The 26,699-nt window shown below is 35.3% G+C and overlaps 1 protein-coding gene across 1 annotated transcript; it reads left to right on the top strand.

The window, feature by feature from the left end:
* The first annotated feature begins 25 nt into the window (after nucleotides 1-25).
* On the top strand, nucleotides 26-25,569 carry LOC122047582 (pentatricopeptide repeat-containing protein At4g04790, mitochondrial-like). The gene is made up of 16 exons (XM_042608955.1): nucleotides 26-608; nucleotides 749-799; nucleotides 2,032-2,664; nucleotides 3,806-3,991; nucleotides 6,319-6,383; nucleotides 8,167-8,274; nucleotides 10,425-10,538; nucleotides 11,952-12,047; nucleotides 12,535-12,633; nucleotides 13,555-13,674; nucleotides 13,793-13,897; nucleotides 14,306-14,470; nucleotides 14,586-14,713; nucleotides 14,792-14,861; nucleotides 23,949-24,160; nucleotides 24,963-25,569. The coding sequence occupies exons 1-16, from the start codon at nucleotides 62-64 to the stop codon at nucleotides 25,093-25,095; spliced, it is 2,832 nt and encodes a 943-aa protein (XP_042464889.1). The 5' UTR covers nucleotides 26-61; the 3' UTR covers nucleotides 25,096-25,569.
* The last annotated feature ends 1,130 nt before the right edge of the window (nucleotides 25,570-26,699 follow it).

Below are 26,699 nucleotides of genomic sequence, written 5' to 3'. Positions count from 1 at the left end.
ATAAATTTGCCGAATCCAGTTGAGAAGTGAGAAACCCTCGTCCGCTTCCGCTCCCGCTCCCATGCCCAGGAAGAAACTGGCCAGTTTTTTCGCCTCCACCGCCACGAAAACGTCCAACAGATTCCAGAATGCCTCTCCACGCCACGATGCCTCAATCGCCAAGAGTAGCCTCGACCCTGTCCACGTCGCTGATTCGCCTTTGCCGCCCGCGGGGACACCGTCGAAGGCTTCGCCGGGCGTCTCGTTGCAGGTGCTGGCGCGGCTGAAGAAATCCTCATCGACGAACACCGATGAAGTTGTTGCTCCTGGTGATAATCAAGTGTTATTGCATCTGGTGAAACCCTCAGCTACTTCCGCTCCCATGCCCGAGAAGAAACTGGCTAGTCTTTTCGCCTCCACCGCCACGAAAACCTCCAACAGGTTCCAGAATGCCTCTCCACGCCAGGATGTCTCAATCGCCAAGAGGAGCCTCAACCCTATCCACGTCGCTGATTTGCCTTCGCCGCCCGCAGGGACACCGTCGAAGGCTTCGCCAGGCGTCTCGTTGCAGGTGCTGGCGCGTCTGAAGAAATCCTCATCGACGAACACCAACGAAGTTGTTGCTCCTGGTAATAATCAAGTATTATTATTATTATTATTTTGGGGGGGGGTTGTCCAAAGATGCCTTTTTGATGCAATTTTGGGTGGCGAGATTGCAAAATACTTTCTGACATTTATTTCCAACCTTGTTCCTTTTTTTCTTTCTCAGGGAAAGAGTCTGCCATTGACATTGCAAGTGTCATATCGTCAATCTTGTGTGGTATGTATGTTTTATTGGAATACTATGCTTTGACCTTGTATCATGAGATGAATTTTCTTTTTTCTTTTAATTTTTTGTACTCATGTTATTAAGCTAATTAAAATGATGCAATGACAGACCATTTGTGTCTTTTTGGCATCACACCAAATTGGGTACTAAGACAAGATCTGCCCTAGATATATCTTTTCACTGAATATGAGATATTGAGCTAATTAAGATATGTATATCAGAAAATAAGTTCGTTTTCTTTTGCAAATCACGTACAATAGCATGCAAATTTTCTGCTGATAGTCACAAGTGAAGAAGTTTATCGCTTGTAATGCTAAGAATTTTAACTGTTGCACAAGTGACGACCTTATTTTTCTTTGGTAAATTAGACCCTTTCCATATTCATCTGGTTCACTTGAGAGTAGAAAGATACATCTTTATTCTGCAAAATAAATTCAGTTTCTATGAGTCTGCAATTCATGTGTAGAGATAGTGTGTTCATCTACTCTTATCAAACCAATATATTATTACTTCATGTTTATCTTCCATTTCATATGAAGCACTGAACTTCTATTGTTTGTCCCTGCTATGCATAAACCTTTGGCCTTCCTCTAGTAGTATTTTCTGCTAGCAAAAAGATCCAACTACTGTTATTTTTGTCAATTTAGTTTAACACTTTTTTGGTCTGTATCTATGTTAGTTATGTTGAAGGGGAGCCTTGGCGCAATGGTAAAGTTGTTGCCGTATGACCTAAAGGTCACGGGTTCGAGTCTTGGAAGCATCCTCTTACAAAGCAGGTAAGGCTGCAGACAATAGATCCTTTCTCGGGATCCGATATCGGCAGAAACTTCATGCACCAAGCTGCCCTTTTAATCTATGTTAGTTATGTTGTGTGCATCTTTGTTCCATGTTCACACTATATTTATAATTCAGTTTTTTGACCCAACATTATGTTCTTTGCATCATTTTTTCTTTTCTCGTCTGTGTCTATGTTAGTTATACCGTGCACATTTTGTCCTATGTTTACAATGTGAAATATTTCTGTGGTATCTTATAATTTTTCTGGAGTTTGTAGTCAACTGCAATCCATTATTCTCTGTTTGGATTGACAGAAGTAGATGAGTGGCTAACATGATTTGCAATTTAATCCCTAAAGGATATGAATGAGTTCTTTTTAAATAGAAATTTTCCTTTCTCTTATCTGCAGTGTAATATTTTAAGCATTTCCTTTTTGATGTTATAAGGTGATCGTGATAAGGCCACGACTGCTCCTCATTCTTCCAGAGATTCCACCGGTGATATGCCTTTCAAGAATGTATTAGATTTTCCATGGTTTTCAAATGGATCTCAGAATTGCACAACACAATCTAAGAAGATATTATTGAGGGAAAGAAAGAAGAAATATATATTCAAGAATGTAGAATCTCGCAGATTTATAGAACTGATGAAAAAATGTGCTGACAAACTTGGCACCGAGTCCACTTTGCAGTTCTTCGAAAAGCTAGGGAGAGAAACAGGTGTGAAGGAATACAACACCTTAATAAAGCTTTGCATAGATAAAGCTAGAGGTTGTAGGAAAGAAGAAGATTCTTTAGTTTATATCAATAAAGTTCATGGACTTTTTCTATCCATGATTGAAAAGGGCATGCCAATTGAGGAAGAAAGCTATGGTCCGCTTCTAAATTACATGATTGACAAGAAAATCTTACTAGGATTCCAGATGTTCATTGAGTTATTTAAAAATGAGATTCCTGATTATTCGAGAATAGGTTACTATGAAATGGTTTTTTGGATAATGGTGGGTAATGAAGAAAAGATAGAGGAACTTCTTGATCTAGTCAAAGTTGGTAGTTTTGAAGACAAGTATCCCTTTATAGGTAAGTGTTGAATTTGTTAAAAAATGTTTTACTTAAATTGTTATTTTGTGGTTTATCTATTAATAGCATCATTTTTTTTTTTGGTTTTTTGCTTAAACAAATTCTGTTCTTGCTATATTGGTAATTCCCTCATGAATTGTCTTGAATTTCTTCTTTTTTCTTTACCAAATTATAAGCACATGATACTATTTTTTTTCAATGTTTTGTTGTTTCCTTCATTAGTTTGAGTGTATCAGTGATGATTCTTCAAATTATAACTTCTTTTATGTTTAGTTATATTGACATTTTTTAATTGATGTAACAATAAGGTTAACCCTACTTAATGTCTTTAGAAATAGACACTTGGTTAACAAGTTGACCTATCTAATTAAATTGAGCTTTATAAGAATTTGTTCAGGCTTAGTCTTCTAACTGCAATATGAGACAACCCAGATATTGATTGGCCTAACTAGTTCTTGTCTATATGAATTTTGCATAATCTGGAACAATTTTGATTGGTCAGTTTGCCTGAATTTTCCTTGCTAAGTTATGGTTTAGCCTTGTTAGGTTTTGCGGAAACCAGATATTGCAAAGGTAATTTCTTCTTACATTACTTTGGATATAAACTACAGTAGCATAATGCACTCTAAAATTAGTGTTATAACTATGATAGATAAAATTCCACCTTATTCTACTTGGTTGATATGTTTGTTCCTAACATTATAAATTTATCTGAGTCATGATCCAATAAAAAGTTGTCATCCTCTTCTAAAAGCCTTTATACTTCTTGAGTTTGGGAGATTAAAAAAATATCTTCAACTTATACCAGTCCAGATTCCGAGGTATATGGAGCCCAAGGTTTCATACCATTTAAATGGTGCATTTGTGACAACAACCAACCAAGTGGTTCTTGGAGTTGCTAAATGTTAATAAAATCCACTTCTTTATGAGGGACACCATAACATGATTGCATGGATCGATATATTTGTCTAATTCTCTTGCATCTTTCGAGATATCAGCTTTGTAATCTGCTGTCTGTGTTTTATCAACTTTAATTAAATAACATAATTTTCTTGAACTGTACTATTTAGATTTATTGAGTGCATTTTAGCTGATGTCTTGTTGGTTTTGCTGCAAATCTTATGCTACCTTGTTTTTTCAGAGAGCTACTTGTTGGCATTCTGTCGAAGTGGTAGTGATCGGAAGAAGGACCTCTTGCAATTGCTGGAGATTGTAGATATGGGGAGAATTTCTTCTCCAAAGTGCATAGAGTGTGTGTTTAGGTCCTTAGGGACATTGCAACTGGAGGATTTAGCAGAGAAGTATTTTTTTGAGCTCAATACAGCTGGTAGATGCCTTTTCTTCTTTTAGCTCATGCAATCCATTTAATGCAATAATTAGTTGGAAAAATATATAACTGACACTCGATGGTAGATAAGGGATCAATTGACAGGGAATAATTTGTGCAACTCCAATGACACTAAGTTGAGTGATAGATATAGATGTTGTAGAATGATTGTGGCTATGGGATATGAAGTGCTTGACCATTTTAAATTATTTTCTTACTCTTCTTTCATGAAGGGCTATGGGATAACTCTCGAACTGTGATTAGCAAGCTGCACTCTCTCCGGATCTATGGCGCAGTTTGGATATGATATATTTACAACAAATATTAACAGAGCACAAGAATCCAGAGACTTTTATGTTTGTTGGCAGCCTTAAGTTGCACCTATTGAGGGAGATGGCAGATTAGTGATTTCAGGACTAGTGATTCTTAGCAAGATTAACAAATTACTAGATTGTCAACACTGTCTTGTGCTAGTGTTATTCCTTCAAAGGATCTTAATATGGAAAAGAATATATTTACATAAATCTCAACATAGATGTAAATTAATACTTTTTGTTCCTGTAGAGGCTACAGTTAGCAGTTGTCAAATTTATGGACTTGATCCTAGTACTCTCAATTCTCAGAAAAGGAATTGTTGTAACTCTTTGTTCAATCGGCTAATTGAACTTGAGCTATACCGACATAGGTTTTTTGTGGTTTGCTGTCCATGACGAAGCATTACTGAATGGCATCAAACAATACTCATCCTGTCCTAGTTGGCATGGGCTGACAAAGAATCTACTGGGCATATAGGAAAAATAAGGTAGAGAATGAGAGGAAGAGAAAACATGGAAGAAAGGAGGAAGTGGTTTCCAAAGTCTTTGAAGAGTACATCTATAATTTAATTAATCTATAATCTGTTTATGGAGTAAGATATGATGTTATTGATCAATGAGTTATAAAGTTTATTGAATTAATTAATTAATATAAATTAACTTGATATAGTTTGGTTATAAAGTTTATGATTAATTTAATCAATTTATAGGTTATATTATTTAAATTATTAAATTATTAAGTTATTGATCAATTAATTAACTAAAATTTATAGATAATAATCTATAAGTTATGTTATCAAACTTATGAAGTTATATAGTTGTTGATTAGTAAGCTAATAAAATTATTAAGCTTAATATGTTATATTATTAAGTTTTTTTATTATAATTAATGTACAATGCAATCAGTTTATTAAACTTATTATTAATATATGTGATTAGATATTAAATAATTTTGATTATTTCTAGGTAATATAGTTATTAATAATTATAAGCTTATATCATAAATTAAATATATGGACTAATATGATAGAGTAATTATCATTATAAGCCTGTAACATAAATTAATTGCGTGGATTAATTTTATTATATTTAATTATTAATTATGTTTTAATATCAAATTGGTAGATTATTACCTTAAATTTAATTATAATACTTTATATCTTTGTAAGTTATTGTAAACTTATGTGTCGTTACTTAATTACAGTTAAGTTTAAATATATTAGTATTATATACATTAAAGTTTATACGTAATTAAATTAGTCAATTAATATCAGTTAATTTGTTAATTAAAAGTATTACATACTTTATAGTCAATTAATAAACAATTACAGGTAAATTTAGGTATATAATAATTAACTCTAAGTTAATATTAAATAGTTTAATTTTTATTTTATACATAAATAATTATACTTACCTATTAATTATATACTTTATAATTGAGCTTAAATATTTAATTAATTAGGTTTGATTGATACAACTTTGTAATTTAGTTATAATTAAAAATCTATATAATATATGAAATAATATATGATTTAGTAAGATATATCATTGCTTTAGATGTTTAACTTGTTTAACTTCATTATTTAAGCCAAGTGTAAGGAGATCAATGAAGAAAAATCCATCTGACTTTATCTTGGCACACTTCAATGCATGTTGGTTGTCAGCATGTTACATTACTGAAACATGATTTTTGTCAGATGCCTTACTTTAAGCCTTGTTAGAGATGATGCCATGACATATACACAAATTTTCAGACTTTAGGAACTCAATTTTTATCAAATGCTTGCTATAGTTGTCTCTTCCACTTGTTTCTTTTTCTTTATTATGTTGATGAAGTTTAGACTACATCTTGCTTGATGCTATTTGATTATCTACCACTTGTTAGTGAACCTGTAATTAGTGCTTTTTTGAACTGTAATTACTTGAGATCAGTTTCTTTTGGACTGTAAAACTACTTTGTCATCAATTTTCTCATGGTTCTACATTTTTTTAACATATGTTTTGTTACTGCAGGACTATGGAAGGAGGACATTTCATCCTTCATTTGTAAATATGTAACTTCTTTACCGAACTTAGTGGTGAGAATCTTTTCATAATGAACAATGATAATTTTAATGTTTCTAGAGATCATGTTGCATGTCCTTGTCTGAAGTAGGGATGATAATTTGTTTCGTGCCCATCAAAACTTCCCTGCCTTGACCTGATTGTGTTTGGTATGTGGGGCAGAGCATGTATGGGATTTGTTTTTTACTCCACCCCTTGTCCTAAAATTCACACCGAATTTGCCCTGAACAAACCTACTCTAAGCCCGATTGAACTTGCCCCGAGTATTTTTCTTCCTCCACCCTGCCCTATCCTAATCCAATCTGCTTCTTATATGGGAGTGGGGACGACAATTGAAAAATTCACTATGTCCCACGTTATTGCCATCCAAGAATTGTGCTTGCTGCTTTTTCTAGCTAAGATCTCAAAATTGATACATTAAAGATCAAGTCTACTGATCAAAGTTAGTCTCAAGTTATTGAACAATAAATTCCTGAGTTGAGAAAATGAAGAGTAGCTAAACATTGTTTACAACCTTATTGCTAAGCATAGTTTACAAAGTAATTGTGTTGAATCAATGCTCAATATAAAAGACATGAATCATTTAAAAGTTACAAATATACTTCCTGTAATTTATGTTTATAGTACATAGTCAGTGATTAGAAATTGTGCTTATTCAATGCTTAATATAAAAGAGATGAAAATTTGAAAGTTACTTAACCTTAGACAGATATTACTCCCTGAAATTTATCTTTCTAGCACATAGTCAGTGATTAGAAATTGGGCTATAAATAAATTTTATCAAATAAGTCTACTTGATTAGAGATCTATACCATATCAACCAGTACAAACCTAAATGTTGAACCGATTTCGACTGCTTCCTCTTCCCTTCATGCCTGCCTTCCCATCTCTTTACAATCACTTCTCCATGCTTTCTGCTGGTGCAATTGATTGAAAAATAATTTATATAATCAGCAGAGGTTCTATTGTTTTTTTTCTAAAAATAAGCTCTTTTCTGTAGATCATTGTTCCTTGCACTCCTTAGAAGAAACTTAGGAGTCCAAATGACAGCGGAGAACCATAGATGTCAGGGATTGGTGATGGGACTCAATATGTTGCCCGCAACATCATCATCACCATCGCCGTCGTCGCCGTGGTTGTCCCAACTACTTAAGATTAACTGTCTACAGGAATACATGAATTTTATCTTCCATTGAGCTCTATGCAAAATCATAGCATTATTAATATTTAAATTATTGAAAGTATATTTTGTTACTATGCGTAATGTTCTCTTTGATCTCTCTACTCCTTACAACTTTCATTCTATTAGATTCAACTCTTTTAACTATAAAATCCTTTTGGTTGTCTTTGAATTTATGCCCATACCATCTCAGCCTATTTTCTTTCATTTTATTTATTGATGCTCTTGAATATTAGTATTTTGGATTTTATTCTTTCTAATAACTTCTCATATTCATCTTAGTATTCTCATCTTCACTGTGCTAGTTTTAACTAGTAAATAACTTCTATGCTAGTTTTCACTGTGCTGGTACATAAACATTTCTGTATGAATTATTTATCATTTTATAGAATTCAATTGAAGTTTTTACTGAGTAAAATACATAATGTATTTTGTTTAGTTTGAGTGTAATCTACATAACTAAATGTAATGCACATTATGTGAATGTTCTTATTCAATTTTTTAGCTTTGAAGTTGGTTCCTGCAACATTATGTCTGTTACTGGTTAAGTTTAGACTACACTTATCATCCTTTCTTAGTCTGTAATTTGACCTTATGATAAGATGTCAACATTGAAGGTGGAAGATGTTATATCGAAGTTCATTAACACACACCAGAAACTTGGAATTGCAGCCTCCATTGCATCATACGAGAAGCTCATATCACTCTGTTGCAGCTCCAATAAGGTTATTTATGGCTCATCTTCTGTCATGCTGTTCTGATATTCATGATTTAATTCTTATTGGAAAGATTGTTTTTTAACAATGATAATACATGAAAGACAACAATAGTGAGATTCTGTGTAATAGCTTGTTTTTTTTTTTTAAAAAAAGAAAAACATAGTTGTGCAATTCATAAAATAAAAGAGATTGTAGATGTTAAAAATTGGAAGGAAAAAAATTCTTTTGAACTCTTTTACTAAGGCCGTGAACAGAAAAGTTGAACTTTCTGTCAGTCAATGACCTCCTTCCATCTGGTGCTAAGTCTGTGATGCTATTCTGATTCAATTCAACCACCACGTAAATGAAAAAATCAATTCAAAATAATTAAAGCCAATTAAATTCTAGATCATTAATTAGGGTATATGCATAGGTGCATGTTTGCAGATTATTAATGTTGAAGCTTGTTAATTGGTTAACTTATGCCCCTGATATGTATAAGCTTAGGTCATTTTGCCCCCAGGACGTAGCGCAGACGGTGGATGCATGTCATCTCTGGCGCAATGGCCAGGGATCGATTCTCAGGAACTGACGATCTGAGATTTATCCCACCATGCGCCTATGGCCTATGTACCTGCATTTTCCTCTCTCCATATCCGTGGGGTCGACACTAGGGGGGTCGCTAAAGTACCGGATCTACCTTTATTTTTAGGTCGCTCAGAATTCATTAATATTCTAGGTACTTATGCTCCTGATGTTGGATTGAATGACCAAATTGAAAGAGAATATTGAGAAATTATTCTTGATATACCTATGACTAAAACCTTGGAGAAGATTTAAATTGTTATGTAAGGAGAAGATACAAGGGACACAAAAATTTGCATAAAGGATTTGGAAAGAGAATCAAACATAATAAAATTTTGGATTTTGTTACTTATGAAGTTGATTGTAATTATCATCATCAAGCTACATTAGACCCAACTTGAATATTATTTCTCTATCAAATTCTTGCATGCGAGATTGTATCACTAGTAATATGCAAATTTATCATTTTTAATTATATTAACTAGAATTTCTATGGTTCCATTTCCCATTTGAACCTTCAGTTCTAATATGTTCATGATTGATAATGCTTATTAGCTGAACATTTGAGTTCTTTTGAGAGAGATAATAATCATGGATATATGTATCTTTTTCTTACTAGTAGGGAATCAAGTTCTGCATAGAAATTGCAGTCTTTACTTAAGAAATGCTTAACTAATCAAGATCGATTAACTTAAATATATTTAGAACTAAATTTTGAAATTTTAATGATAATTATAGTGGTCAAGATAAATTTCTCGTTGTTTGTTCTTTGCTGGCAATATTCTGTTAATTGATATGAGTTAAATTAGAATAAATTCACTCTGAACTTTAATATTTTTATTTAAAAATAACAAAAAAGAGGGGATAACTAAAATAAATTGGTGAAAAACTACTGCAAATTAGGCGTAGTGCAAATGAAGTGCAGCTTTTGAAGGCCTGTGTGATCGCCTTGTGCACTCTAATTTAAAAGAAAAAAAATATAACCCTGGTACAAGCAATTAGGATTCATGGATCAAATTTCTTTTATAGACTTACATGTAATTAATAGGGATATAGAGCGCCAATATCTAAATGTGATGTTTGACACAATTGCAAGACGAGATTATCAAAATAGATGTGCAGACTTGTAAGAAAATAAAATAGCAATACTATTCAAGAGTATTTAGGTGTAATTCCATTAGATATAAAAAGAGAAAATAGCGTAAAGGTGGTATGGTCATGTTCACAGACAAGAGATAGGTTCTATAATTAGACAAGTTGAATTTTTTATAATTGAAGCAATTAGTGGTAGGGAGACTATAAACTCTAAGCACAATTAACAACAATATAAAGATCTGGATATTAGTAGAGAAATAACCTATTCAACATGGGATTGGGTCCGCTTATACTGGTTGTACTGATTTTAAGACCTATTATGGTTTTAAGTTCAAGCTGGATTCTTATTGGTACATATCAGTTAGAATATTCCACTGATTATCTATAGACTATGCTAAAACTGTCAGGTTTTCTTTAGCTTCACTTGATAGTTTGCTTTTTCACCATTATCTTTTGTTTCTTATTGCATGAACGAAATGTTCGATGCTTACTTGCAGGTTTGCGTTTCCCTTGATATAGTGGATCATATGTATAAATCCGGTCTGTGTGTGCCAATTGAAGTTCTTAGTCCAATATTGCACGCTTGTGAGCAAAGTGGCCAACTTGAGATGGTATGCTTCTCTCTTCAACTACCATTTTCTATGTGGATTAAAACAAGATAACCAAGGTTTTCTGCCCATTATGGTTATGCAGAAACTCAAACATTGGAACAGTTAACCAGGCTGAGAAGTAAAACATTAATCTTCTGTTTCATTTTTGCTGATAGTCTCTACTGGGTTTAAGTTTAACTACTTCCCTTAAAAAAAGGTTACTAGTAGATTATGCTGTTGATTATTAGCTTGATATCTTTATTTTAAGGAAAGGTTGGTTCTGTGGTCTTGTTTGGTTATGAGAGAACAATCTATTGTTTTTTTCCTTATTTTCCCCATTTTTTGTAATATTTTTTTATTGAGGGAAAATGAGCAGCGTTTATGTCAGAATTAAATTCTATTATACAATAATGACAAGAGGAGGATGAGAAATGTTTTTTTTTTCTTTTTTTTTCAAGTTATTTTATAAAAATGAAATTAGAAAGAAAAAAAGGATTTTTTTCACAAACCCAACGTCGTGATTTAAAATCTTGACCTATGCCGACGTTTCAGTCTCAGAACGATACAGTTTCGGTATCATATCATGTATAGTTTCGATATTTTTAAAATTTAAAATATATTTATTAAAAAAATTTAATCTAAATATTTAAATATAAAAATAATATATATAAAGTTAATGGGATAGTTTTGTTAGGGTTTAATTAAGTCTATTTAAATTATCCCTATTATAGTTAAAAGTTGATTGAATTAACGTAAGTTTTAATTAAAGCACCTTCACCCCATGTGCTGTTAGTGACCTTTGGGCTTGCACGAAGCGTCCACGCCGGCCGCGAGTCTCGCGATGCGTCTGTGGGCTTGCGCTACATGTCCGGTGCTGGTCGGTGGGCAGAACTAAATGTTTCACCCATGTTGCTCGGTATTGCACGAGATTTTAAACCATGCCCGACACAGTAGGGCCCTAATTGGGAAAACCACACATTATAGGTGTTTAAATTGTAAAGTTACAATAAGGAATATAATAAAAAAACAACAACCAAGCCTTATCCCGCTAGGTGGGGTTGTCTAACAATAAGGAATATAAAAAAGACTACCAGGTAAAAAACCTTAATTTTTTAATTACACCATAACTTATTCTGGTACTATGTTAATTGGGCTACAGAATCTTGTAATTTGCATCTATAATTGAGTTAAACAGTAGATGAGATCATTTATTTCCTGTTTCTGATGTACATACACTATAAGATCTAGAAATTGGGGATTATTAATGATACAATTTTGTACATCAAAAGGTTGGCAATGAGGTCATTTGTTTCATAACTTGTGTTGACCAGTCTATGTTGAAATATTTTGAACTTGTCTCATCCATTTCAAAAGTTATTTCCACTTGTTCTCATTGCATTTTTTTTATTGAAATTGAGATATTTGTTAATTTAGGTTCATCCAATCTTTCTGGTGATGCGGCAACATAATTTGCAACCAACAGAAGACACCTTGAAAAGGATAATACACCTATACATGAAGATGAAAGATGTATGTTGGTATAGTTTTTACTAATATTCCTGATTATCAAGTCCATGGTTTGTAGTTCCTTTGTCATATGATATACTCATTTGGTACAATTTCTTGTTCATTTTGTGCCATGAAGATATGTAAATATTTTGGAAGCACCATATGATGTCAAATGTTGTTAGTCCCACATGGGTGAACTCTTGTCACCTGTTAAATAGAGAAATCAACTAAGGAAAAACAGCTAAGCAAAGGGTAGCAAGAATGACTTGCTATTTTGTTGCATGCGTTCATGCTATGTTCTTTGGAGCTGTTTCACTGAACTAGTCATAGTTCTGGGAACTTAATGAAAAGAGATACTTTTCACATATATAAGCGAGTATTAGGCTAAAATAATAGGGATAGTGGAAAATTATACAACATTATAGTATTTTTTTGACCATAATTTTGATTTTCTCAATATTAATGAAGTTAAGTTTTGATGTTTAATTAAGTATTTTCTGGCTAGCAGTTCGAAGGTGCATACAATGTAATAATAGATGCGCAGGAGATGAATGTAATGCCTACGACAGCCATGTATAATGCTATTATGGCAGGGTATTTTAGGGAGGTAAGTATAGTAGTTAGTTTATTTCTCTGTATCTTTCATTTGGTTTTCTAAAATGAAACAGATTTCTCAAAACCATTGAATGAATCATTTTTATAACAATTTCTTTCTTGAGAACATTGAAAAAAATGAAGAACCTATTACATTTAATTATATCACATCTTACTCAAAAGTTTATGCCATTTAGAAGACCTATCTTAACCTAGACTACTACTATATTCTCTACTTTATGTGTGGTTAGCTGATTAGAGTGTCTCAAGACAGCTCATGAATTAGTTTAATTTGGCACTCTATTCTCTTACTCACCAGCTGTAGCAAAGATTTGAACAATATGTCTTCTTGATTTGATATTATCTTAAAATTGGTTGGTAGGTCATCTATCCAAAATGTTATAGTATTCACCTGTTGTGATTTATTCTCAACATTGTCACTGCTGAAGAATTTTTGTTTTTGGGTCTAAATGTTATTTTCATCTAGCAAACTTTTGTACATTCTTTTCTGATATTGGTCAACTCCGAAAAACAATCTAACCTTTGAGGGTTGTAATAGATGCAACCAAAATCAAAAGATGATAAATTTCTTATACACTGTTAATAACTATTTAGTTGGTTGTTAATCATTGATATGCAACCGTGATGTGTGAAGGTTCTCTCGATAGTCTGACAAATTACCTTATTAATATAATCTAAATTTTGATGCCTGTAACAAATATTTTTTTTTAGCAAATAATTCTTAATCTTAAATGACATCTAAGATCTATCCGCAGCTACTTTCATTTGGCCTAACTTGTCTAAACATGGAATTCAAAATGAAAGTAGCTACCCCTGAATATGATTTTGTTTCCTTGGCCTTGTGCCTAGATCTCTTTTCTTTTGTATCTAGGGTGTTTTTTTATTTCCTTTTTCATTGGTTTCTGTATTGCAGAAAAACAATCATCGAGCGCTAATGGTTTTGAAACAAATGGAACATGCAAATCTGAAACCTGACTCTGAGACTTACAGCTATTTGATAGCTAATTGTGAATGTGAAGAAGATATTGTCAAGGTTAGTATGATCTGTAGATAATGAGCTTCTAAATTTCAATTTTCATGATTCTATTTTAGATCCATGGATCACAAATTCATTCTTTGCCACTTATAAAAGAACCTATTAATTCATGCAGTACCGTGAACAAATGTGCCGTTCTGAAGTCGGATTTACTAAGTATATTTATATGTCTCTTGTGAATGCATATGCAAAATTTGGAAATTTTGAGATGGCAAAACAGGTAATCTTTTTTTTGTGCATACACTTCCCTTGTCACGATTGAGGCAATTATTGCTCCTTTTACGTCTTATGTTCTATATTTTGTTGGGTTAATTACCACATTTGTGATATACTTTTTAGGGCTAACTATTGAAGTCTAAGGATAAAGTGCAACTTATTGAGGGTAGTTCTAGAGAAGATAATCTCGAAGAGATACCCATAAATATATCATAATTGTTGTGAACCTTCTGGATTCATAATAATATAATATTAATCTGAAGTGATAAAATATGAAAGGTTATAGATGAAAAAGATAGATTAGGATTCTAGTATTTACTCTTATGATAAAGAGTTAATATAGACTGGGTAAATCTAATATCACTTATATAGACAATGATTAGCATGACACTGATTTTGTTTTCTTATGCAGATTATTTTGAATAAAGAAATACCAGTGAATTACCTTAATGAAATCAATGGTGTGCTCATGTCAGCCCTCTCATCGAATGGACAAATACATGATGCACTTGGTATTTATGCTGAAATCAAGCGATCTGGAGCTAACATAGAACCTAAAGCTGTTATATCCCTTCTTGTAAGTACTCTTTAAGTTGGTTGTTCTTCAAAGTTTTGTTCAGCTATCATTTAAGGTTATACATAATGGATAATTGTTAGACATCATTGATTAATGTCTTATCCTTGAAATCAAGGAACATCTTCAAACAGAAGGAGAATTGGATAGATTGCTTCAACTGCTAGAGGAGTTGAAGGATTCAAACAGTTGGTTTGATGGATGCAGTAGAGTAATTCTGTACTGCATACAATATAATCTTACCGGGTATTCTGAGCTGACTCTGTATTTCTTCCTGTACAAAATATATTGCTATCTATCTGATGCCTCTGTTGTCTTAACTAGTTCCGCACTTGAGTTACTAAAGAAGCTGAAAGAGAAAGATGTGTCGAGTGCCAATCTTATCATCGGTCAGGTCAGTCTTCATCATTATTGTTACTATCGAGCCTTGTTTGTTCCAACTATTTGGGATTGGCTGTATTGATTCAACTCGAGTATGAAATCTATTGGGCATAGTGAATTTGTCCATTTCATTTCATCTCAACTCGAGTTTGCAAAAAATTAGAGAAGGTGCACCCTTTGCAAAATTCATGAAACTAGAAGTGTCTGTAGGGAAATTCCTTACTTTACATGTAGCCTTTGGAAAATTTGTTGATCTGTTACCTTTTGTTCTTATAAACAGAAACTCTAGAAAATTCTTATCCATTCCTTTGGCCTCTTGTTTTGAAAAATTATTTCGAACAACTTAATTAACCAAAAAAGTAAACTTATTCTAGTATTGCTAATGTCTTAACTGGGTCAGGCTGCTTGAGGCCCGGGACAAGGTTTGGGCAGTGTTCGACACATCTCAAATGCAAATGGACCGTGTCAGGTGCAGGGATTATGATCCATGTTAGGGTCGATATGTAGTTAGGGGTTTGAATATCTCGTTGTGCTCGTTGTCTTGTTTCGTGATTATGATATGCAGTGGAATGAAACACGAAACACACTTACAACGCTAAGGATTTACTTGGTATCCACTTCAAGATGAGGTGACTAATCCAAGGATCCACACACACGAGTCCTCTCCACTAAGAAAGAAACTCCTCAGTACTATCGGAGGTTGAGAAACCTCTTACAACACCCACACAAGCATACAACTCAACGCAAGAAGAAAAATACAAAGAATATAAATGAAAAACCTTCTTCTTGCTCTCTTGTTGCTTGTAGATGCCTCTTGAACCTTGGAAGTGCAACAGCATTTGTCTCCAAGAGCTTCCAAGAACTGGCGAATAGTAGTCGAAGAAGTCGTGTGAAGATCGGGAGAATGCTCGAGTGAACTCTACGGAGATGAAAGCTCGTGACGACTTTATACTCGACGTTTCTAGGGCTCCCAATCGATTGAGTTTACTCCTAATCGATTGGGCTTTCTCCCAATCGATTGCCACGTCACATCCACGCAATCGCAACCGTCCATTACTCGCTACCTGCGCAACGGTCATATCCCAATCGATTGGGAAGACTTGAATCGATTGATCAATCGATTCAGAGCGCCTCTGTGCTCTGCTGGAAAAGGCCTGAATCGATCGCTAGATCAATTCAGCATTTTTCGCGTCGCGCGAGAATTCCAGCCACCGATCGATCGATCGATCAATTGGCGGTGCCCAATCGATCAGCTGATCGATTGGGGAAGCTTATGTGCTTGCGATTCAGGTTCCCAATCGATCGGTCAATCAATTGGGTTGTTGTTTGTCGCAGCACTCTCCCAATCGATCGGCTAATTGATTGGGCTTTGGTTCAATCAGTCGGTTGATCGATTAACCACCCATGACTTGCTTAATTCAAGCTCAAGGGTTCCCAAATCTAACATCCGGTCAACCGTGACCTGTTGAAACTCCTCATGCCTAGCATTTGGTCAACCTTGACCTGCTAGGATTTCTTCACCAAGTGTCCGGTCAATCCTTTGACCCACTTGGACTTTTCTCCTCGTGCCAAGTGATCGGTCAACCTTGACCCACTTGGATTTACTGTCTCGTGCCAAATGTTCGGTCTTCCATGACCCACTTGGACTTCCTTTCACCGGATGTCCGGTCATCTTTGACTCATCTGAATTTTCTTGTGCCAAATATCCGGTCACTCCTTTGACCTACTTGGACTTCCCAAGACTATGTGTCTGGTCAACCTTGACCCACCTGAATTTCCACGTGCCTGACTTCATTCGCTAGGTCTTTCCATCTGCCTAGCTTCACTCATTAGGACTTTCAGTCTGCTTGGCTTCACTCACTAGGACTTTCAGTCTGCCCGGCTTCACTCACCCGGACTTTCATCTGCCTAGCTTCACTCACTAGGACTTTCACATAGCTTCACTCACTAGAATTTTCACCAGGCTTCACTCACTAGGATTTTCCCACTGTCCGACTTCACTCACCGGGACTTTCACCTGTCTGGCTTCATTCACTAGGACTTTCACCTAGTTTCACTCACTAGGATTTTGACCTGGCTTCACTCATCAGGATTTTTCCACTGCCGGGCTTCACTCACTGGACTTTCACCTGCCCGGTTTCACTCACTTTCACCTAGCTTTACTCAATAGGATTTTCACCTGGCTTCATTCACCAGGATTTTTCCACTGTCGGACTTTCACTTGTCTGACTTCACTCATCGGGACTTTCACCTGCCTAGCTTCACTCACCAGGACTTTCACCTAGCTTCACTCATTAGGATTTTCCCAACTGCCTAACCTCCAGTTAGGATTTTCCCAGTCAAGTATCCGATCAACCTTGACCTACTTGACTCTTCTTCACATCTAACTGATCAAACCTTGACTAAAGGGGAATTACACTAACAATCTCTCCAATCGGACGATTGCACATGCAATCTCCACATATTGTCAAACATTGAAACTCAAATATTAAGACTCAAGCTTGAGCTAACTCAAGTTTAGTGAACCTGGTCAACCTGACCCAAGGGATATTGCACCAACAATCTCCTCTTTTTTGATATTTGACAATACATTTAAGTTAGGCTAATCCCATAGCCTCAACTTCCTTTCATGTCAAAGCATGAATGAGGGTTTTCTTTATTCTCTCCCTTTCCTAGAGGGCAAACTCCCTCTTTAGGTAATGAAAGCCTAACTTAAACCCTACATTCTCCCTCTTTGGTACACATTAAAAACTCTCCTCCTGAAGAGTTACTCACATGTTGTTCACAACACTACAATGAAGGTCACAGACCCTTCATTGTCTTAATTCTCACCCTTGAGCGTTAACCAGTTTACAATGCTCATCATAGAGCATTCATCATTCCAACAATGAAAGTCCCATATCCTTCATTGTATCCAATGCTCACTCTTGAGCATTGATCCACTTCATAATGCTCATCCTAGAGCATCCACAACTAAACAATGAAGATATCCACTCTCCATTGTTTTTCAATGTTCAACCTTGTGCATTTACTTTAACGAAGGTTAACCATCTTCTATAGTGTTTGAAAAATTAATTTTCATGTCCTTAAAGAGTGACTCCCCCTAAAGACATGCTCCAAACTTCTGTCATTGCACCAAATGACTTGGAATCCCTAAACCTTTAGGAAATCCAAAACTTGATATATTCCAAGGGGTTAGGAGTGGATACTAAAAATGGCTTAAAGTGTTGAAATCAGTCTTCTCAATCGATTGGGGTTGGGGCTCAATCGATTGAAGTTATTTAATCGATCAGCTAATCGATTCCGCGAGCTTCTGTTTGTAGAGAAAACGCTTGAATCGATCGATCGATACGGCAACGTTGAATCTTAGCAGATCGATTCCGTGTGTTTCTGCTCGTGAGAAACCCTCATTTCAATCGATCGCTTGATCGATTGAGACTATCCAATCGATCGATTGATCAATTGGAGCTATGATTTCTTGAAATCCAATTTCAGCAAAATTCAGAAATGTCCTAAAAATTCTAAAACCATGAAACTCTTGTAGACATTATTTAGGGTATATACTATCATGGAAAAATAGTTTTCTAAGAAAATATACCTTATTTTCAAAGATTGACACAAACTTGAAAACTTCAATGTTTTCTTCTAGTTTGTGTCTAAGTTTTCAATGATGATTACTATCAAAAGATAACCTTCACCAAGGTTTTCCAAAGTATATTTAAAATGATTTTCAAAATCAATTTTCAACTATATTTTTTGAGCTCAATGCACATGACTTGTACATTAGCTTTCCCAATGATTGGAGTACACATAAATATGTATTTTGATGAAATCAAAACTCGAATAGATGCACTAAATCAACATCTTGAGTTTTGTTCATTATCCTAACATCCCACTTGTATCTAATGTGCACTAAAACACGTACAAGTCACCTTGTAGTCTTTGTGAGATGTAGATTTTGGTTTTGCTCTAAACTAGGGATCATGCATATCTATCTAGACATTTTAATTTATGAACATCCACCTAGGATGTCACTTGTTAGTAAATGTCATTATCTTTAATTACAAGGAAATTAAAATAATGTAGGATGATATATGACATACATCAAAATAAATAATTTTCATAAGAAAACATACTATTGCTACATGATGTATGTATGACATGACATGATATTTTTGTTGTCTTTTTAATAATAAAAATGAATGCAAAATATGATGTCATGGCATATGATGGGCAAACAATCATGGCAATTAGCATAAATAAAATATACCTAGATAATCTATCTAAGTATCCTTAATTCTTAACTAAGTTAAATGAAATGATCCTAGGTTATTGACATTTTCTTAAGAAAATGTCAAAACCCAACTTGACATTTCTTTTGTTTTTCCTCATTTGTGCCAATTTAAATTAATTCAATTCCTCAAATTTTGGCACATTTGACTCTTCCAAAGAGTAAACAATTAATCCTTTTCATTTTCAAATGTTAACAAAAACCTTGAAAATGCCTCAAAGTGTCAACTTTATCAAAGTTGGGTTAACCATCCCACCCATTTAAAGTTGACACTCTCTAACCCATCTAGGGCGTAGAGAATATGCTCCTAGGAACCCAAAGCCTATTGGTGCTCCTTGGATGCTCTAGGTACTCACTAGGGATAACTTCCATACCTTCCTAATGACCGCTCTAGGCTTCTTAGAAGCCTTGATCACTTTCTCTAGGTCAACTCTAGGGATAGCTTCCCTTGTGACCTTCTTGGTGACTTTCTTTGGCTTCTTAGAAGTCTTAGTCACGTTGGTCTCGACAAAAATACTTCAGGGATAACTTCCCTTGTATCTTTGACTTGACCCCTAGACCTAGGATTGGTTCCATAGCTATATGGAACTCTATGATAAGAGGCCACATCCTTCTTGGTTTTAAGTTTGTATCCCAAACCTTTGTGACCATAGGATGACTCTTATTTATCTAAACCTAGGTTTTCGCTTTTGGACCCTTGTTTTTCATTTGTCAATTTTTTAAGGGTCTTCTCTAATTTATCAAGTCTTAACCTTAAGACTTGATTTTCTTTCCATAAGTCTTCAAATTTTGATTTTTCATTAGATCCTTGATTTTTCCTTTTCTTGGGCTTTAATCTAATATCTTTAGAGTTATTGTCTAATTTGTTATCTACCTTTCTAACGTTAGGTGAAGTAGTCTTTGCATGATAAGCTATATATTTTTCTTTAACTTTATCATGTTTTCTATTTTCATGATGATAAATAACATTAAAATGATATAAATTAGAACTAACATGCTTTTTATCATGGGTCAAAGGAATTGATTCAATAAATGATACCTTGAGTTTTCTTTTAGAAGCTCCTCCTTGACTTGAGCTTCTTCCTTTGACTTTGATTGGTTTTTTCCCCTTTGGACATTGGCTCTGATAATGTTCATTTTGATGGCAAGTGAAGCACACAATGTGCTCCTTGCCTTTTCGGACCGAGGGACTGATATCCTTGGGTCTCTCCTTGCCCTTTGGTGCCACTTAACCCTTCTTTTTGGTTAATTTGGGACACTTACTTTTGTAATATCCTTTTTCCCTACACTCAAAACAAATGATATGATCTTTATTATTGACAATTGAAATTGTTATACTTTTGCTTATGGGGGTGACACTTTCTTCATTTGATCCAGATGAGGAGGCTTCTTCTTAATCCGACATTAAAGGTCCACGCTCCCCCTCAATCCTAGAGGTAGAGGTCTCTTCATCTTCATCCTCAGGCACATAAAATAATGAGTACACTCCTTTGCCTTTATTTTTATGCTCTTTTGAGGATGACTTTTCTTGAATTTCTTCTTCCGATATTGAGCACCTCTCAACTTCAAATTCTTCTTTCTCTTGATTCAATGAATTGTCCTCTTTGGATTCTTCTTGATTTTGTAAAGTGGAGGGTTCTTCATAAATCTTCACCAATTTGTTCCAAAGCTCTTTGGTGTCTTGATAATCTCTAATTTGGCTCATGATTGTGCTTGGCAATAAACTAACCAATAATTTGGTTACCTTGTCATTTGCCTTGCACCTTTGAATTTTTTCCTTGCTCCATTTGCTTTTCTTGAGAATTTTGCCTTTCAAATCCATTGGAGCTTCAAATCCCTCCATTAGAGCAAACCATTACTCTATCTCCATCATGAAGAAATTTTCGATTCTTGATTTTCAAAAATCGAAACTTGTCATTGTGAATGGTGGAGGCACCTTTGTGTTGTATCCAAGTCCATCTTGGAATTCTATTTGAAGTTGAGCTTTTTAAAGTCTTTGACTTTGTTGAACTTGCTTCAACTTCTTTTCCCTCTAGCTCGTTGCCCTTTTCGACGATGATTCCGGTGAAGAGCGATCTCGCTCTGATATCACTTGTTAGAGTCAATTTGTAGCTAGAGGGGTGGAGGGTGAATAGCTCGTCGCGCTTGTTGTCTTGCTTCATGATGATGATATGTAGCTGAATGAAACACGAAATACACTTGCAACGCTAATACGAAGGATTTACTTGGTATCTACCTCAAGATAAGGTAACTAATTCAAGGATCCACACACACGAGCCCTCTCCACTAAGAAAGAAACTCCTCGGTACTACCGGAGGTGGAGAAACTTCTTACAACACCCACACAATCATACAACTCAACGTAAGAAGAAAAATACAAAGAATATAAATGAAAAACCTTCTTCTTGCTCTCTTGTTACTTGTAGATGCCTCTTGAACCTTAGAAGTGCAACAACACCTGTCTCCAAGAGCTTCCAAGAACTGGCAGAGAGTAGTCGGAGAAGTCGTATGAAGATCGGAAGAATGCTCGAGTGAACTCTACGTAGAAGAAAGCTCGCGACGGCTTTATACTCGACACTTTTAGGGCTCCCAATCGATTGGGCTTATGCAATTGCAGCCGTCCATCGCTCGCTTCCTACGCAACGGTCATATCCCAATCGATTAGGGAGGCTTGAATTGATCGGTCAATCGATTCAGAGCACCATTATGCTCTGTTAGAAAAGGCCTGAATTGATCGCTGGATCGATTCAGCCTTTCTTGCGTCGCGCGAGAATTCCAGCCACCAATCGATCGACCGATCGATTAGCGGTGCCCAGTCGATCGGCTGATTGATTGGGGAAGCTTATGTGCTCGCGATTCAGGTTCCCAATCGATCGGCCGATCAATTGGGTTGTTGTTTGTCGCAGCACTCTCCCAATCGATCGGCTAATCGATTGGGTTTCGGTTCAATCAATCGGTTGATCAATTGACCACCCTTGACTTGCTTAACTCAAGCTCAAGGGTTCCTAAATCCAACATCCGGTCAACTGTGACCTGTTGGAACTCCTCATGCCTAGCATCTGGTCAACCTTGATCTGCTGGGACTTCTTCACCAAGTGTCTGGTTAATCCTTTGACCCACTTGGACTTTTCTCCTCGTGCCAAGTGATCGGTCAACCTTGACCCACTTGGACTTATCGTCTCGTGCCAAGTGTACGATCCTCCTTGACCCACTTGGACTTCCTTCCACCAGATGTCCGGTCACCTTTCACCCATCTGGATTTCCTTGTGTCAAGTATCCGGTCACTCCTTTGACCTACTTGGACTTCCCAGCACCATGTGTCCAGTCAACCTTGGCCCACCTGGATTTCCATGTGCCTAGTTTCACTTGCCAGGTCTTTCCATCTGCCTAGCTTCACTCACTAGGATTTTTAGTCTGCCTAACTTCACTCACCAGGACTTTTCATCTGCCTGGCTTCACTCACCAGAACTTTCATTGAACTTCACTCACGAGGATTTTCACCTGGCTTCACTCATCAGGATTTTCTCACTGTCCAGCTTCACTCACCGGGACTTTCAACTGACTTCACTCACTAGGACTTTCAACTGACTTCACTTGGCTTCACTCACCAGGATTTTTTGACTCCTCGGCTTCACTCATCGGGACTTTCACCTGCCTGGCTTCACACACTAAGATTTTCACCTGGCTTCACTCACCAGGATTTTTCCACTGCACGGCTTCACTCATCGAGACTTTCACCTGTCTGGCTTCACTTACCAGGACTATCACCTAGCTTCACTCATTAGGATTTTCCCAACTGCATAACTTCCAGTTAGGACTTTCCCATTCAAGTATCCGGTCAACCTTGACCTACTTGACTCTTCTTCACATTTAACTGGTCAAACCTTGACCAGAGGAAAATTACACTAACAATCTCCTCAATCGAATGATTGCACCTGCAATCTCCACATATTGTCAAACATCGAAACCCAAGCTTGAGCAAACTCAAGTTTAGTCAATCTGATCAACCTGACCAGGGGATATTGCACTATGACCTGGATTGATCCAAACTCAATCAGGTTTAGCACGGACCATGAATGAGTTTGGTCCATTAATTTTTATTAAAATATTAATACTATATATATATATATATATATAATATTTAATAAAAATTATCATTTTTTATCTATTTTTAGTAATTTTAAAAAATTGGGCCCTGTTTGACTCTAGCTGAGTGCAAACCTCGGTCAATTGAGATCGGGCTGAACTTGATACAGCTTCTCACAGGTCGTCACCGACCCGTGCGCTCAGCACAATCACAACCTGTTGACCCGTGTGTGATAATTTCCCAAAAAGTTTGCTTTAGATAAGTAATTCCTCTTCATGTTTTCTTGTGTTATTTCATCTTACCCACTGCATCGCAATAAATTAAAGATATAATCGTTGTACTTCTCGTCAGTTAGTTGTGTTCTTGGCTGGAGTTGATCGAATACCAATTTGGCATCAGATTATTGATTCCTTTCCTTTCTAGTAAGCATCATTGACTCTGCATACATCAATTCCTTGATTACTTGTAAAATAATTGGTCTCGTTGAATAATTTAATCAAATGCACTATATGAGAATGTTAAGATGAACGTGTAGACTTGTTTGCCGGAACAAAATTATTATTAGCTGAAACAATTAGATAAAACTCTAATGGACAATAAAATGATAGTAAAAAAGGTTAAAATGATCTGAACTTGCCCGACTACTGGATTTTTTTTTGTTTACACAGATATGCATTCCAGTTCTAAATAGCAATGCTATTGACTGGTTTTCTACTATTGCAGATGTTTAGCCAAATATTCAAAACACCTACTAATTTGAAGAGTGGGTTTGAACTACTACAAGGTGTTAAAGAACTCGGGCTTCATCCTTCGCGAACGTGTCTTGATTTTCTTCTCAGTACCTGTGTGAAAGCAGAAAATTCACAAATGGCTTGGCGTGTTTGGTCAGAATATGAAACTTCTGGTCTCGCTTATAATTCTTTGACTTTTATAAGGTATGATTTCGCTTGTTATAACGAATATAATTTTCCAAATTTTGTCACAGGTATATTCACTGCAATCTTTAGATTTAATGTATAAATTCTCTGACAAATTCAGTAACAGTCCACATGGGCGAAACATATAACTATGTCAGCTGATTAGCACAAGGTTGAAACCTAGACACTCATGTGAAACTTCCTCCACCTCATATGAACCCATCGCTTTCCCTATTCGGAATGTGTTCCTCTAATTCAGGAAGGCATGTTAAGACACAAGGTCCCTTGTAGACGAGTTGATGAGGATCATCAGATTTCTAAGGCAATATTAGGCAAGCAACCTTCTTCTCGATTCCACTATTGCCGCGGACACCATGTATCAACACATTGGTATGATGTTGGCTGGCACTTGAACAATACCATTGTGGTGATCGTCCGACCGATAATGTAAACGAGGCGGGGGTGGGTAAATATATACCCGGTTGAGGTGAATATGGTATTAGAATATTTATCCAACATATTGCTTTGCTTGCTCACCTGATTTAATTTACCATATATATCTATACAATCATATATAATTTATTTTAGATTTGGCTGGCTGCCTCAATTCGACCCCCATGAAAAGCAGGCTAAGGTGGGGATGAGAAAGAAAAATTCATTTCATAACCCGCTAGCTCTCCTATAATAAGAGCCAGTCGGTCCCAGAAAAATTCCTAGATAGTTGTGATTTCAACATTGATGCCCGAAAGCCGCTGAATGGCTTCTGCTTTAGTTTGTTAGTAGTATTCTTACATGCTGCTTGTGTCAATGTTCCTTGCAGAATGTACCAAGCGCTTCTTGCATCAAAGGAATTCGCCGCGGCTAAAGAACTTCTTAAACGAATACCGAGAGAGGATCGCCATGTTCAATACCTTATCAAAGCTTGTGAAACGAGATACTGCATTGGCTGCTAAAGCGAGGAGAGGGAAAAGTCGCCCCTCATCAACTTCACATTATGAAAGAGTTGAATGGAGTTGATGTCTGCTGGTTCAGGCGGAAGTCGACCGGAGACAGACTGATAGTGGCCCAAGGAAATTGTATCGGCAAATCTGAGAGCTTTGGAAAAGCATTAGCCGTTGAGAAGTCGCCCCTCGTAAACTTGGTTCGGAACGATCCATAGCGGAAACCATTTTAATTCTCGTTTCAGCCTTTGAAGATCCGTATAGGACGAGCTCAATTCAAGTCAATCGAAGTCATATTTGTGTGCTACCTAAATTACCCGATATTTGATCTAATATTTAATTATTATTTTTTTAAAACTTATGTTTGATCTAATATTTAACGCGTCGTAGTTCTGATCATATTTTTTTTATAATTCTTCCAGTAGAATCTAGAGGATATTCGTTTGGCATGCATATTTCTTAATTAACGGGAATTATGTGAATGAGAAAGATGCCACACACCCTTCTCTACGGTTGTGTGAAGAATAATTTTCTGTATAAATAAATAGATTTATGGTTATTTTATTCATGTCCATTTATATATATAAAAAAACTATTTTGTTTTGGAAATATATATTTTCATATTGGATGCATAATCTTGATATTTTAGTAAATCATTTTAGCAATTACTTTTTAATTCCAAAATTGAGGCGGTGGTTCCATTGGTCAGCGTTCGTACCAATTGCTCCCGACCGAACTGATACGGTTATTTAGTTGAGCTGGGTTGAAAACTTGGTTCGGTCCGGTTTGGGCATTTTATTTTCGGCCATATTTACACATAAATCACGCACCTATTTTTTTAATTTCTAAACCATGCATTGATTTTTTAAAAGTCTTTTTTTTTTCCTTTACGGTTTACTTTCAGATAAATCATAAAGCCCTTTCATCAATCCAATATACGCTCATTAATCAGAATCGGACTAATAGAATTTTTTCTAGACGCATCAAACCGTCGAATTTTATTATTAAAAACGAATAAATATATAAAATTCGACGGGTTATCGTTCTTTTCTTAATAGTGGATTGATGATGTAATTAGTCAATTAATATTAAATAATCTAAGTCATTCTAATTTATCAATTGATCAGTTGAATTGAACCATTGGTGTTGATTCAAATAAACAGTCAACTGTACCCATTCTATATAATCAAATTTAAAATTTTAAAATTAACATAAAATAGAATAAATCAAGATTTTTTAAAAAAAATGAAATTTCAAATTAATTATTATTTTTATATTAAGTATTCATATTTTGCAAGACATCCCAATTTCATTAGTAATTTAATCATTATAAGTGTGTCATACATTAAAACTAAACTCTAATTATTTAAGAAATACACGTTATAATAAGTAACCATTCGATTCATTCAATTAATTATTTTAATTTAATCGATATTTTATTCAATCCAGCCACTTAGTTTCTCGACTATAATTTTAAATTAGACCATAATTTTATGGCATACTATAGACAGATGGGGTGTGAACAGGTAACTTTGTTTAAAAAAAATACTTGTATTTAAAAACTTTACATAAATTGTTATTTTACTTTAATTAGGACATTTCATTTTACAGTCTGA

The sequence above is a fragment of the Zingiber officinale genome, chromosome 2B (genome assembly GCF_018446385.1).
Source record: "Zingiber officinale cultivar Zhangliang chromosome 2B, Zo_v1.1, whole genome shotgun sequence".
NCBI classification, from domain to species: Eukaryota; Viridiplantae; Streptophyta; class Magnoliopsida; order Zingiberales; family Zingiberaceae; genus Zingiber; species Zingiber officinale.
The sequence above is the reverse complement of the archived record's forward strand: the minus strand, read 5'-3'. Positions and strand labels throughout refer to the sequence as shown.